The sequence below is a fragment of the Lissotriton vulgaris genome, chromosome 3_1 (genome assembly GCF_964263255.1).
Source record: "Lissotriton vulgaris chromosome 3_1, aLisVul1.2, whole genome shotgun sequence".
In the NCBI taxonomy this organism is placed as follows: Eukaryota; Metazoa; Chordata; class Amphibia; order Caudata; family Salamandridae; genus Lissotriton; species Lissotriton vulgaris.
In genome coordinates, this window is record NC_141689.1 from 1,837,306,374 (window position 1) to 1,837,322,758 (window position 16,385).

Below are 16,385 nucleotides of genomic sequence, written 5' to 3' on the forward strand. Positions count from 1 at the left end.
GTGCAGGTTGAGGTCTAAGTTGTATAATGAACAAGACCTCTGGTGTGCATTGTTGTCGACATGTTTCGGAGACAAGCTCCTTCCTCAGGACGGGGGCACAACCTCCCCTCCCTACTCACGTCTATTTTTAAAAATTGTGTATTTACAAAAAAGTGAAAAAATTAATTAATTTCAGGCTAAGTGTGCCTACAGCGGTCTGCTACAAGCACAATGACTTGTGAAGCTTTCTTGTGGGCTTCATGAGCATAGTCAGAACGCCGGGGTGTTGCTTCAATGGCTATAAGCACAGGACTCCTTTGTCACCGTCTTACCCCGTACGCTGCTCAGCGGAGCAGCGTACGGGGTAAGACGGTGACAAAGGAGTCCTGTGCTTATAGCCATTGAAGCAACACCCCGGCGTTCTGACTATGCTCATGAAGCCCACAAGAAAGCTTCACAAGTCATTGTGCTTGTAGCAGACCGCTGTAGGCACACTTAGCCTGAAATTAATTAATTTTTTCACTTTTTTGTAAATACACAATTTTTAAAAATAGACGTGAGTAGGGAGGGGAGGTTGTGCCCCCGTCCTGAGGAAGGAGCTTGTCTCCGAAACATGTCGACAACAATGCACACCAGAGGTCTTGTTCATTATACAACTTAGACCTCAACCTGCACTTCTTTTTAACAGTACCAGCCAGAGCCCAGAATAAATTTTTCTTTCACACTCTAGTGCCAGGTACTTTTTAATAATATTTTTTCACTACACACCCCCCACTCACTCTGTATATACCCCACACACTGGACACCACACATAGCCAACATTGCAAGTGCTCCCGCGTAGTCGTAGGTCGCAGCACGCCGCATCCCGATAGAGGGGTGCGAAGACCCCGATGATGAAGCATGACACCAAGGGGCCTTTTGGTGTGTGAGGGGTATTTTTCAACACTCTGAGTGTTCCAATCACTTTTGATCACTCTTGTCCCTCCCCCCTGCTGGATTCACTTTGTTTATGTAGCACACAAGGTTGGCCGGCCCAAGTGCACAAAGGTACTCCTCGCGGTCAGGGGCCAACAGCTAGCATGGGCAAATTCAGGACAGCTGGGCATTCTCGAAGTGGGTCTCAGGGGTGTTGATGTCCCTCGGCAGCTGCTGGGCTCTGTTACAGTTGGAGTCCTTACTGGTTTCTTCGATGTCTGTCTTGGTTGCAGGACGTCTGGTACCCCAGGGATTAGTACTACAAGGCTCCAATCGGTCCTGGTACCTCCTCACTCGGGGTGGGGGAGGTCTGACTGATCTGACCTTCCAGAGCAGGAGTACGTCTTTCTGGTTGGTTGCTGCGCCGGTCAGGCCAGGGAGCTGCAAGTTGGTCAACCGCACTACGTGGTTTCGGTGCCTGCGGTCTGCAGACTAGTAGTTCCTCTACTCACAGGGAGTTCTTGGGCAGTTTGCTAAGGCTGGTAACCCTCTGGGGTTCTTAGCGGCCACACAGAAGCAGGACGAGACAGTTCACCATGACTGTCGGGTCTAGAAGCAGCAGGCAGGGGTTCATGACAAAACTCTGCGGCAGGAACTCAGTTCTTGAGTTCAGCAGCTCTTCCTTGTCCTCTTCGTCTTTAGGCCCGTAGACTCTGAAGTTCTGGGTCATGGGCTGGCACCTAAATACTCAATTTAGGGGTGTTAGGTGGAGTACCAGGTAGTAGCCAATGGGCTACCTACCCTCAGGGTGACTACACCCTTTATATAACCATTACCTGAGGAAAGTGAGCATAACCCTGACCCTAATGCACAAGTTACTTACCTTCGGTAATGATATATCTGTAATAAACATTAGTAGTGGTAGATTCCTTACCTTAGAATTACCCCCAGGGGTCAGACTGGATCCGGAAAGTTTTTCGTCAGCAGTACCCCTGTGTGCGGGTATGCGTTGTGGTGCTGCTCCGCGTGAGTCGTTGGCACCGTGATGACGTCGTCGGAGCTACTTAGCCGCGCCCACGTACGCTGTCAGTTCTGTACACGACTTTCCGAGCCAGCAACGCAGAGCCATGCAAGATACTGACCACTGGTGCCATGATACTAGGGCCCTGAAAGGGATGACCATAACCCTAGAAATCAGTTCGCAGAAAGGGGAGGATGGGTGGGGCGGTAAGGAATCTATCACTACTAATGTTTGTTACACATATATCATTACCGAAGGTAAGTAACTTGGCATTCTGAAAGAAACACATAGCGATAGATTCCTTACCTTAGAATAGATACCCCAACAATACCAACCCCGGAGGTGGGTCTGCAAACCAACATCACACCAGAAAGTCCTGGAGAACAGAACGGCCAAAGAAGCCGTCTCTCCGGACTTAGTTGTCCAGGCAGTAGTGCTTGGTAAACGTGTGCAGCGAGAACCACAAAGCTGCCCGACAAATGTCCTGCAAGGGAACGCCACGTCCCAGAGCAGTAGTGGCCGCCTTCGCCCTAGTAGAATGGGTGCGCAACCCCACTGGAGGCTCCTTTTTAGCCAAGGAGTAGCCAACCTTTATGCACAGAACGACCCACGAGAGATGGTCTGTTTGTGCACCGCCCGACCTTTCTTGGCGCCCACGTAGCCAACAATGAGCTCGTCATCCACCCGGAGAGAGGGCACACATTTTGGGTCCAGACGATGGAGCCTCTCTTCCTTTTTAGAGGGATGCAGAGACGGAAAGAAGGTGGGCAAAGTGATGGTCTGCAGTAAGTGAAAGACGGTGATAACCTTTGGCAGAAAGGAAGGACGAGTCCTCAGAACAACTTTGTCCGGATGGACAGAGAGAAAAGGAGGTTTAGAAGAAAGATCCTGGAGCTCACTCACTCTTCTGGCAGAGGTAAGGGCAACCAGGAAAGCAGTCTTTAGAGTCAGAAGAAGAAGAGGGCAATTATGAAGTGGCTCAAAGGGAGCGCACATCAGAAAGGTAAGAACTAGATTCAAGACCCACTGAGGCATCACGAAAGGAACAGGAGGAAACACGTGTGTGATGCCTTTCAAGAATCTATTTACAACAGGGGACTTGAAAAGGGAAGGCTTATCTGAGAGCCTTAGAAAGGCAGAAATGGCCAAGAGATAGCCCTTGATGGTGCCTAGAGCAGAGCCCTGCTGGGCCAAAGAGAACAAAAAGAAGGACCTCTGAAAAAGGGGAAGAAAGAGGATCCACAGCATTTACTGTGCACCATGCCACTAACTTATTCCACCTACAGGCGTATACTGTTTTTATGGAGGGACGCCTGGCTGCCAGAATAACATTACAGACTTCAGGAGGCAGGTCGAAAGACGCCAACTGCCGCCACTCAATCTCCACGCAAGGAGGTGGAGACTGGACAGGTTCGGGTGGAGGGCCGTCCCCTGCTGCTGTGACAGAAGATCCGCCCGAAGAGGAAGACGGATCGATGCTCATACTGAGTAGCTCGGGATACCATACTCTTCAAACCCAGTCCGGAGCCACAAGGATGACTTGGGCCCGGTTGCGCCTGATCTTCTTCAGCACTCTGGGAAGAAGTGGTAAAGGCGGAAAGGCATAAAACAGACCTCAACACCACTCGCGATGAAAAGCTTCGCCGAGCGAGTGCCGCCTTGGAAATTCCAACGCTCAGAACTGATGACATTGCGCGTTCTCTTCGGTGGCGAACAGATCTAACCAAGGCTTTCCCCACGGCTGAAAGAGACCTTGCGCCACGTCCGAGTTCAGACGCCATTCGTGATCCAACGTGCACCGACGGCTGAGTTTGTCTGCCAAGGCATTCGGAGAGCCTGCCAAGTGTTGAAACAACCAGGGACATGCCCTGATGTTCCAGCCAAGCCCAGAGACTCAGAGCCTCTTGGCATAGGGTCCACAACCCCACCACGCCCTGTTTGTTGCAGTACCACATGGCGGTGGTGTTGTCCGTGAACACCTGCACTACACTTCCCCGGACTGAGGGAAGGAATACCTTCAGTGCCAGTCGGATCACCCGAAGCTCCAACTGGTTGATGTGGAGCTGGGACTCCGCCGGAGACCAGAGGCCTCTGATCTAAACCTCTCCCATGGGGCCGCCCCACACCACTGTACTCTAGAAGACACTAACCCACTCTATGCTACGCCACACTAGAGTACTCCACTACACCACACTGTACAACACTCCACTCTACACCGCCCCACTGTATCACACTCAACTCCACTCTATAAGACTCAACTACTTTGTGTGCCATTGTACAACACAGTACTCCACTTTATGCCCCTACACTGTACAACACTCTACTCCACTCTATGCCACTACACCGCAGTGTACAATACTCTATTACACGTTCCAACACACTACGACATACCACTCTACAAGACGCCACTCAAATTTCTAACACTTTACTCAACTGTATACTATACCGGTCCGCTCTAGTGCAATCCACGCCACTGCACTATACTACAATTTACTCTACTGTACCCTACACCACTCCACTCACTCTACGACACTACACAAAAAGATGCCACTCCATTCTACACCACTCCAATGTACGATATCACACTGTATACTGTAGGAGAGTAGGGTCTGCTTCCTATGGTCACCCCCACTTTTTGCTCTGATATACTGGTTTCTTGACTTTAGGGTGGCTGTGGGCCTGCTAATCAGACCCACAGCCCAGCTGTTCTCTCTCTAAATTCATACCATGTACTTAAGGTACATACCTAATTGGGTATTGGGTCACCTTTGTGAGCCCCTGTATAGTGTACCATAGGTACCCAGGGCATAGGTGCATCCAAGGCCTAACAGGGGCTGCAGCATGTATTATGCCACCCCCGGCTGGCCATCCAAACTGACACAACTGGCTGATCCCCCAGCTGGGGCAAGGTTGTGTAATCACCCATTGCTTAGATATAGTATTCCTATATATCAACTTAAGAACTACCCAGAGTTCTCTGCTTCTTTTCTTGCATTATATATATATATATATATATATACACATACATACATACACACACACACACACATATATATATATATATATATATATATACACATATATATATATATGTATACACATATATATATATACATATATATATACATACACATATATACACACACACATACCCCTAAATGTTGAGCTTTCCAGGTGCAGGTGCATGCAAATGAGCCCAGAGCTGGTACGTTATAATAGATTTTCCTCCGCACAATGCAGAGGTCAGTTTGTAGTCAAGGGGAATGGACAAGTTTTTAGCATAATGCTGTTTTCACTGCCTTAACCTGTCAAAAGGGACATCTGAGTGCAGCAAAAATAGCCTTAATAAGTCCATCCACAGGAAAAAGTATGCACAACACACTACAATAAACACAATGCTGAATGCACAAGTTACTACTTGTATAACGATATATCTGTAAGAGACATTAGTTAGTGATAGATTCCTTAACTTAGAATATCCCCAGGCGTCAGACTGGATCCGGAAAGTTTTGCTAGCAGTACCCCTGTGCATCAGTAGGTGGCGTCCTGCGGCTGTCACTGGAGTCATCAGCGTCGAGGTGATGTCACAGAGAGTACTTAGGCATCACCCTTGTGCGCTGACGTCAGTTCTATACACAAATTTCCGCGCCAGGAATGTAGAGCCATGAAAGATACTGACCATTGGTGCATAAAACTAGGGCCCTGAAAGGGAGGACCTTAACCCTAGTAATCAGTTCACAGAACGGGGAGGATGAGTGGGGCAGTAAGGAATCTATCACTAACTAATGTCTCTTATAGATATATTGTTACACAAGTAGTAACTTACCTTAGAATAGATACCCCAGCAATACCAACCCCTAGTGGTGGGTCTGCAAACAAGATTACACCAGAAAGTCACGGAGCACAGAACGGCCAAAGAAGAAGTCTCTCCGGACCGGACTGTCAAGGCAGTAGTGCTTGGTAAACATGTGCAGCGAGGCCCACGTAGCTGCCTGACAAATGTCCTGCTAGGGAACACCGCATCCCAAGGCAGTAGTGGCTGCCGTTGCCCTGGTGTAATGGGTACGCAGCCCCAGAGGAGCCTCCTTCTTAGCCAAGGAGTAACATGCCTTGATGCACAGAACAACCCACCGGGAGATGGTCCGCTTGTGCACGGCCCGACCTTTTTTGGCTCTCATATATCCAGCAAAGAGCTTGTAATTCACCCGGAACTGTTGCGTACGCTGCAGATAGAAAGCGAGTGCCCGTTTTGGGTCCAGACGGTGGAGCCTCTCCTCCTCCCTAGAGGGATCCGGAGGCCGAAAGAAGGTAGTGATGACCTGCCCGATGTGGAAGGGCATGACAACCTTTGGCAGGAAGGCAGGACGGGTCCTCAGAACCACCTTGTCCGGATGAACAGAGAGGAAAGAATGTTTAGAAGAGAGCCTGGAGCTCGCTCACTCACTCATCTGGCAGAGGTGATAGCTACCAGGAAAGCCGTCTTGAGAGTGAGAAGATGTAAGGGACAGTTATGAAGGGGCTCAAAGGGAGCGCACATCAGAAAGGTCAAGCCAATATTCAATAACCACTGAGGCATTAAAACAACAATGCATGTAAATGTATGCATCCTCTAACTGCAAGTAAAAACTGTTAAGTGAACCATGTCATGGTCTTTTGTTTTCAAGTACAAAGCTAGCTTAATTGTGGCAACAATAGGCCCTTTTCTAGACCATCAAAATAAAAGCAATGCTCAGCTTGGTTCACTGGTATGAAAGGATTATAGTTACCTGTGTCCGTAGAGTACACGCGGAAACTCTTGTCCCAAAAGCCACAGACCAAGATGAAACGGTTGTCTGCAGTGATGACAAAGCACTGCGAATGAACCTGAATGCTTTGATCTAGAAGGTCAGTGATTTGCCTCCTGTGCATCCCTGTATTACTTGCTGCAGGAAGAAAACAATACATGTCAACACAAACATTCAGACCACAGTATTTCTCAAACAAATTGCATACATGTTAAAGGCTCATTTTGATCATGTTAAGCTGGTTGCAAGTGTTCTAAAACCACATTATCAAATGGAAAGGGATTTACATGAAAAGGTGAAGGTAAAGAATGATTTAGGAGTCACTTTTCATTATATGTATGTGTATATTTAAGTATGTGTGTATATTTTTATATATATATATATTGCCAAAGAAGCTTTAGTTTCCCAAAGCAAAGAGGGCCGCACTCACCAAGGATGTTCAGTTTCAAAATGTATTTCATGTGGTATTCCATTGTTATGCTCCAAACCAGACAGCAAAACAAAGCGCCGACGCGTTTCGCAGCAGCCGCTGCTTGATCACGGCAATACCAATACTTTTCAGTTACTTGCATATAACATGTTTGAAAAACCAAAAGCATTACATCACTTCCTGACATGTGATCCACACACCCCTTGGGCTTATGGGACTTGTAGTCAAAATTATTTTCATAGTCTGTTATGTATTACACCATACACTTTAGGGGATTTTTTCTGTGATTGGCAACAAACCCATCCGACACATAACTATTTTTGGTATCTCAGTGTGTTACATCGTGCATTATCTTATTATATCCTATTAATACATATTTTTAATTTATGCAGTTGTTATTATCATACTCTTATATGTCTCTATTGAGTCTTGGATTATTTGATATGCACATATAATTCTTCGGACTGATTCAGCCCAAACGGGGTCATAGTCCTGAAGTTTAAAATGTGTCGGGATTCTTTTTGACGTAGTGTTCTCTCCAGATTTCCTCCTCGTTTGTTCTCTGATACTTGGTCAATGCCATAGAACTTTAGTAGTTTCCAGTCCCCGTTATGGCTTGTTTCCATATGTTTGGCAATGGCATTATTTTTGTCTTTATTGGTGGTTGCACGTGTATGTTCAAGAATCCTTTTCTTTAATTCACATGTTGTGCTCCCTATGTATTTTTTCTTACAGGGGCATTCAACCACGTACACCACATATCTGCTCTTGCATGTGATTAGTTTCTCAATTTTCCACATTTTATTGTTTGCCATTTGGACCTCAGATGTTGGCTTTGCTATTTGGCACGTCTTGCAATTATAGCATTTTACAAATCCCTTTGTTTTCAACCAGTCACTGTTTTTGTTTTCAGGATTGAAATGACTTTGTATAAGCCGATCTTTTAAGTTTGTAGCACGACGATATGTTATTGTGGGGTGATCCCCCACTAAAGTACCAATGCTGCAATCTAATTTTAGGATTTTCCAATTCTTTTTCAGGATTGAGTTTATTTCTTGATGATTTTGAGTGTAGTCTGTTATGAATCTTATTTCCTGTGGATGCGTTATTTCTTTTTGTTTCACCATTAGACAGTCTTTTCTGGCTTTTTCATTCGCTCTTTTCCAGCAATTACCCACAGTGCTGGCACTATATTTTCGATTTTGGAGTCTTTGTATTGAATCTTTGCTGTTTTTCAACCATTCATTTTCTTCGCTGCATATTCTGCGTATCCGCAGAAATTCCCCATACGGGATACTCTCAATCAGCGATTTTTGGTGGAAGCTGTCAGCTTGCAGAGTGGCGTTTGTAGATGTTGATTTACGATGTAGAGTGGTCTCCAGTTTGTTGTCCTTCACGTATATTCTTAGATCCAGAAAGATAGCTTCACTTTTGTTCATCTGATAAGTGAATTTGATGGTTTCCATACTTGTATTCAGTATGTTGAAATATTCCTGGAATTCCGATGAAGTACCTTTCCATATGATGAATAAATCATCAATAAATCTTGTCCATTGGACTATTTTGGTCACATATTTTTTATTCGTTGTCTTCCACGCCACTTCTCTTTCCCACCATCCCATGGTGAGGCAGGCATAGCTAGGGCTACAAGAAAAGCCCATTGCAGTTCCATTGCATTGTTTATATATTTCGTCTCCAAATAGAAAAATGTTGCCAGTCAAACATATTTCCAACATTTCAATTATCATGCGATTGTGATTGCATAGATGAATGTCTCTCTCCTGTAAAAAGTACTTGCATGCATTTATCCCTAAATCATTAGCTATGGTTGTATACAATGAAATCACATCCATTGTGATTAGGGAATAGGAGTCATCCCATGCAATTGATTCAATTTTGCGTAGCATGTCGCTGGTATCTTTGATGTAAGAATCGAGTTTTTCCACAAAGGGTTGCAAAAAGTGATCCACATAGTTTGCCATTGGTTCCAACAATGATCCATTTGCGGAAACAATAGGTCTTCCCGGGGGGTGCACCGCATCTTTGTGCACTTTTGGGAGGAAATACATTGTGGCCATTGTTGGATGATCCACCACCAAATATTTCCTTTCATCTTCATCTATTAGTTTTTGTGCTGTCCATTGATTTATTTTACGATCAACCTCTTGTTTCAGTTTATTTGTAGGATTTGTTTGTAATTTTTCATAGTAAGAGGTATCTCTTAACTGTCGGTGAGCTTCTTCAACATATGCTTGTTTGTCTAAAATGACAATATTGCCGCCTTTATCGGCCATTTTTATTATTATGTTTTTGTCATTAGATAAATTTTGAAGTGCCACTTTTTCCTCTTTAGTCAGATTATCTTTCAGTCTTTGTTGTTTCATTTTGTATAGATCGTGTATGACAGCCTCTTGAAAAAGGTCTATTTTATTCCCCGGTGGTAATTGGGGATAAAATCTTGAAGTTGGGTGTTTTTTACTTAGGCCTGCTCCTATTTGATCAAAAGCATCTTGGAGCCTTATTTCTTCATCCTCCAATGCATTGAGATTCAACAATGTCAGGTAAGCGGTTTCATCTTTTGCTTGTAAGTTAGATTGGGGGATTGGGTTTTCTTTGCATTCTTTTTTTGGATGTTCAATAAAGAATTTTGAGAGTTTTAATTTCCTTACATAAAGATACAAATCTATCCTTGTTTGTGCGATATCTATAGATTTGGTTGGGCAGAAATTGATGCCTTTTTTGAGGAGATTTATTTCTGATTCAGTTAATTGTCTTTTTGATAAGTTGACTATTTGTAGTTCCGTTGTTGTTGACATATCATTTGAGTTAGTATTTAAATTGTTTTCATCCAGATTGGTATTTATTCTCGTTCCTTCCGTTGGGCCATGCTTCTGGTTGTTGCACCAGTTTTTTCCGTTGAAACACTTGTTCCTTCTGCCTCTCCGCCGCGGTTTTTTCCTTTTGTTTGCCAGGAGCGTCCTCTGCCCCTTCCTCTTGTTTGATTTTGTGCGCCACGGCTCTGTTCCCATTCCCTTTGGTGAAGAACCAGGCGCAGGTCCCCTAAAAAATCCTGTTTTTCCCGTTCTGCTTGGTTGTCAGACTCCTCTCCACTTAACAGTCCTGTGGAGGTTAACGAGGAGACACTGCTGGAAGTACTTGCTCTCTCATAGCCTGGAGCATTCTTTCTGAATGAGTCAAATTTTCGGGCGAAGGTGAATATACGCCCTTCCGCATAGTCCACTGTATCTCTAATGAATTTAGAGTGCTTTCGTTGTCTTACTGCTTCCTCATGTTTTTGTACATGGCCTTCAATTTCATTTTTATATTTCGTCATTTCCGGATTTAATTTCAGTGTTGCCAGATCTTTCTCCATTTCACATAACTCTTCCTTTATTTTACTCAATGCCACATCAATATGTTTTACAAGAATCTCCGTTAAGCCTAGTTAAGATTTCAGCAAAAAATTGCCCCAGTCCTCCAATAAATCATTTGATGCATCTTGGTAGTTAGGCATTAGCATGATTCGAAGGCCTCTAGGTACTCTGCGTACCTCCAGATATTTATTCAGAGCCAACAACTCCCAAGATTTATTTATTTCCTTTTTGCTTAATTTTTCCCAAAGTCGAAGTTTGCCTTTCACATCCAATTTCCCCATTGTGTTTTGTGTTTCCACATCTTTCTGTATTTGGTCTTTTTCAAACATAGAGGAGAAAAACTCCTGTCTATTTTCCTCTCTTTTTTCCATTTTTGCTGTATTTCTTGGAGTAAACCTTCTGATGCCTTTATTTTGACCGTTGTTTCTTTAATTTTGTCTTATTTGAACACCCTTGTTCGAGATATTTATTTGCATGTCATTCCCCTGTATTAACTTGCTTGTTCTAAAACCACATTATCAAATGGAAAGGGATTTACATGAAAAGGTGAAGGTAAAGAATGATTTAGGAGTCACTTTTCATTATATGTATGTGTATATTTAAGTATGTGTGTATATTTTTATATATATATATATATATATATATATATATATATATATATATAACCTCACTCCGCGTCTCTCCGGAACACACTCTTCCAACACAGACCACCGATTTTGTGCAAAATGAGTTTATTGCTATGCCGCCATATTGTTTCGGCGCATGAGAGCCATGTGACCAAGACCTGTTGGTCGAAACACGTCGGTGTGGGAGTGCTGGCAAGAGCCTTTTCTAAGAAAATAAAACCTGAATGAACTTACTGAACAAGTGCAAGTATTTTCTCTTGATTCCCAGCCTGCCGGGTCGGAGCTCGGTAAGCGGGTGCCACTGCTGACATTCATATTCCACCAGGAAAAAACACTTGGTTCTTTGTAATCAAGATATTGTACATTATAAAAATCTACACTTAGAACCACTGCATTTAAGTTTTGGAAATGTGCAGCTATCATCACTATGATTGTGTCTGATCCTACTCTGAATGAAGTTCCTTCTCAGTGTGTACACATTTTAAGTTTAAAAGGCAAACACATGACTGCCTTGCATCTACATATGATTATGACCTTTGAGCAGGTCGAAACGTGTCATGTTTTTCTGTGAATAAATGATTTGGATTACAGGTTGGTGGGCTCGTCTTCCAAACAGCAGGAAAAGCGAGTGTGTTTTCATTGTGGAATATATATATCACTTATGACACTCTAATTTGCATGTTATTTTTCCAAACAGTGCTCTTTTACTACATATTTTAATTAGCTCAGCGTGTTTAGCTTGGCACAAGATTTCTGACTGACTACTCATCTTTGTAAGATGCCCACTGAGAGAAATTTGCTAATAACTGTTGGGACAGAAAAGTCCTTTGCATGGTAATGGATGTGTGCCCTTGCCCTGAGTGCCCAACTGTTGCAGATGGTTTCTTGAGCTGGGGATGGACTTCTGCCTGTTTCTAATCTTCAGGGAATGCGGCTGTTGTGATCGATGCATTGAGGATGGTGGTAAGCACGATGCTGATTGTCTTCCTGCAGAGGTTGAAGATGTGGTGAGGGCATGTGACTGAGGGTGCTTCTGAGTGGACTGAAATCATGATGGCTGTGGTGTCTTGCGTAGTGAGCTGGTCCCAGGTGGTGAGCAGATGGTCTTGTTCTTTGTTTGTGGGGTTGGGATGGCTGGCAAAGTTGGTGGGTTGGGATTCGAAGTTTCTGTGGATGGTGGATATCTTGTTGTTGAAGAAGTCCGCCAGGGAGTAGTGGAGTTCCCGTGAAGGAGTGATGACATTTTCAGTGGCTGACGAGCTGGAGAACTCTCTGACAATGTTGAAGAGTTCCTTGCTGTGGTTGGAGTTTGCTTTGATGGTGTCGACCTGGGAGCTTCTTTTTGTTTTTTTCAGGAGTTGGAGGTAATGGTTGAGGGTGGCTTTGAAAGCAGTTTGTTCTGCTGGCTCCCTGCTGGTGCACCATTTCCTTTTGAGTTGTTTGCAGGTGGGCTTAGAGGTTCTTAGATCTGTTGTGTACCAATTGGCTTGCATGGAGGATCTTTTAGACTTGGTAGGTTTGCAGAGGGCGAATGCATGGGCGCAGTCTGTGATCCAGGTAGAGAAGTTCTTGTCTGCCTGTTCGAGATTGGTAGCGGTGTGAGGATGCAAGGTGTTGAGGGCATCGGTCCATTGTCTTACTGCAATCCTGTTCCAGCTGTGGCTTGGGGTGGTGCCAGGGAATCCTGAGATGGTGAAGTGGATGATGGCGTGGTCGGTCTAGGTGAGCTCAGTGACATGGCTGTACTGGATTCTGTCGCTGGCCGTGAAGATAAGGTTGTGTGTGTCCTATGATTTGGGTTGGGTTGGTGACCAGCTGGGAGAGGCCGATGTTGCTCATGCTTTCAAGGAGGTTGGCGATGTTAGTATCACTGCGGTCGTCGAGGTGATAGTTGAGGGCGCCAAGGAAAATGTAGTTTCAGGAATCTAAGGTGAGCGGGCTATGAAGCCGGGAATGACGCTGCAGAAGCTGGGGCGAGGCCCCAGGGGTGTGTAGGCGAGGATGTCTCTGATGAAGGGATTGCTGTTAGTTCAGATTTGGAAGTTGAGGTGTTCCATGATCAGGGTGATGTCCTCTGTGGTGGTGGTGAAGTGGATGCTCTCTGGCAGTGAAGTGCAGTGTTGTCAGGTGAAAGGTCCAGCCGTGGGACAGGGGGAGGTGTGGCAGCAGTTGTTGTCAGGGAGTCCTGGGTTGAGGACTTTGAATTCAGCAGCAGTGTACCTTTGGGTGTTGGTTGGGCCAAGGGTTCTGGCATTGAGTGGAGACAGGTGCAGACGGGCTTGTGTTTGACACGCCGGCTGCACGTCCTCACTGTGGTCTCCATAAGTAGTTATGTTATGTTAATTTCGATTTATATAGCGCCAAATCACCGACAGGTCTCTTAACGCTTGCTTTGGGAACCCGTCCTGGCTTTCCCTGTGAGATAACCCCTACTGGGCATCCCCAAGGTGAAGACCAGGCATCCCATCACGGTAGGGCCGTAGTAGGGATTAAGCAAGCTATTGCCCAGAGTTGCAGAGTGTGAACCCATGATTCGAGTAGGCACCGAGGCGAGAATTATCGAGTCCGTGGACATTTTGAGCTCAAGACCCAGTAGTCCTGGGAGGGGTTAGTGGGTGGCAGGATGCACAGTGCTGGAAAGATAACGGAGGGAGCGGTGAACAGAGTGGGGCTAAACAGTACCAGAATACGATACAGTAGTAAGGAGAAATCAAAATCACACAAAACACAAAAATACAGTGCAGCAGAGAGAGTTACAATGCACTAGAGGACAGGCAGTCCCAGTGTAAGCAAAGAATGATCCGTGGCAGCGGAGACTGGCGTCCTGTCCAGAGGTCTGCAGGGCTTTTATATGCCAACATGCAAATATGACTAGAAGAATGCAAAAAGTCAGCAGACTTCGGAGTCTTAGAATCTTCAGGACTGGAACTCGTGCACCTTGCAGAAAGGATAGGATATTTTTGTGAATGTCAGTGATCCCCACATTTGGAGGAAAAGCGCGTAGAAGGGTGATGTTTTGTAGTGACTCTATGAACTGGAGTCGTTGGGAGGGCCACAGGTGAGATTTGGGCTAGTTGATTGAAAAGCCCAGGTCAAACTGCAGGGACGTGGCTGACTGAAGATGGCCCAACAGCACCGCTGGCGAGCCAGCTCTGATTAGCCAGCAGTCCATGTAAGAAAAGATTTGGATGCCTGACTTTCTAGGATGGGCAGTAACCACAACCATCACCTTTGTGAAGCCTTGAGGTGCTGATGTTAAGCCAAAGGGTAGTTCCGCAAATTGGCAGCGGGTAGAACACACCACAAACCAAATACTTCTCCAAGGACTTCTGCCAGCAGGACACGGATGTGGAAATATGCATCCTGGAGGTCGAATGACACCATTCAGTCTCATGCTCCCACACCAATAACACTTAAGCTAGGGTTGGCATCTTGAACTTTTCCTTTTTGAGGAAGAAGTTCAATTCCTGGAGGTTGATAATTGAGTGCAGACCATCGTCCTTCTTGGAGTACCATCCCTGACCCTTTTCCTGGTCTGACACGAAGGCCAGTGATGCTTTCTGTATGAGAGCTGCCAGGTCTTGTAGTATGTCCAGGTGGTCTGGAGTAGGGGTGATGGAGAGCAGAACCTGAAGGAAGGGAAGGGTGTAACTTCTTTACACAATTTGCAGAACCCAATGGTCCAAAGTAATGGCCTTCTAGGTCTGAAGAAAGGAAACCCAGCCTCCTACAGCTCTGCATGGAATTGGGGGGAGCAGACTATGCCTCAGCTGGGAAGGAGAAAGGTTGCTGAGTGGGTTCATAGACCTTACCTCTGGTGCTACCTCTGACCTAGTCATCAAACAAGAGGGAGAACGATCCGTTGATCAAACGGGCACCAATTACCACCTCAAGGGAGGGTGGAAGGTCCAGTATCAGCGTGTGCCCGTGTATAGAACACGTAAACAACAACCGGGGGATGCTGAACTGTTCCTGGTAAGTATTGAAGGGAGACTGGCTGTACATGTTGACCGACCTTCACATTAGTCTTGCTTTGGGACACGCCACGTAACTCTCCGTGACCCAACAAGCTAACTACACCTTTTAATGGTAGTAGTAGGACCTCCAGAATAAAGTCTTTTCCGGGACCCTCTACTACTTTTTAAACTTCACTCTTCCAGTTCAGGATACTGATTGCCCTGGCCCACATACCCGGACTTCACCAACAGGCAGCTGGACAAAAAGATCTCCGCCAAAGAGCCCCTCTTTGAGGTGAGCCCGTCGGGGATTGCACCGTCTCCCCGACGAGGAGCAACCGCCGATGATGAAGCATGACATCCTTCGGGGTGTGTGAGGCAAACATGTCCAACTTAATGGATGCCCAAGGGTGTTAATATACACCTTCGGTACAGCCAGTCTCCCTTCAATACTTACCAGGAACAGTTCAGCATCACCCGGTTGTTGGCTACCTCTGACCTGCCTGACCAAAGGGTTTGGTTGCTGCCGGGTCCGTGATTGGTATTGCTGCTATTGGCGAAAGGAGAATCCCCTTGAGAAGCCACAAGAACATCGAAATTGGCAATCTCTGAAAGGGGGCAGTAGTTGAAGTCTCAAGAAGCAGGCTGTAGCCTTGTTTGCCTAAAATCTCTATAATGCCAATTTGGCCTTGACTCCAAGCAAACGACTTCTACCGAACAGCAGGTCCATCAAATTTGTAGCCAATTGTGGAGGATTTAATGTACTTACCATGTCAATTATGGGGAGAAAGCATGGTTGCTGGGGTCCTGTTTAGCAGGATCCCTGCAGACTAGGTCAAAAACACACTGACACCAGGCAAAAAGTGGGGGTAACCATGAAAGCAGATCCTACTTTCCTACACATGGCACTGCATATAAATGTTGGCGTGTGAGGAAAACTCAAGAGAGCAAGCGTGCTCCCGATCTGCAGTGAAGTCGTGGAAACAAGGGAGAGAAGTAGTTTTGTCACAGAAATTATGATTAGGGCTCTAGAAAGCTAAATTTAGGACACATTTTCTATGACTTTTTAAATATCTTTCTCATCTATGTCCGTAAGAACATTCTGACATGCAGACTGAAATATGTACTTTCAACACCAGCAGCAGTCTGTAAGTTAACTCCTTAGTACTGTAGTTCCCACACTGTTTTAATGAACAACTAAATAGCTAATATTCTGTGTTTAAGACAAAAGTGTGGCACATCTGAGCACCATCTATATGGAATCAAGGCTGTAAAAATTAAAGAATTTCAGGTAGATGAT

At 45.3% G+C, this 16,385-nt stretch overlaps 1 protein-coding gene across 1 annotated transcript in view; it reads right to left on the bottom strand.

The window, feature by feature from the left end:
• LRBA (LPS responsive beige-like anchor protein) overlaps positions 1 to 16,385 on the bottom strand; it is a 2,444,222-nt gene that overhangs the window by 247,107 nt on the left and 2,180,730 nt on the right. The window contains exon 52 of the mRNA XM_086962285.1: positions 6,682 to 6,837. Coding sequence (XP_086818411.1) covers positions 6,682 to 6,837 — 156 coding nt within the window. The remainder of the gene's footprint in view (positions 1 to 6,681; positions 6,838 to 16,385) is intronic.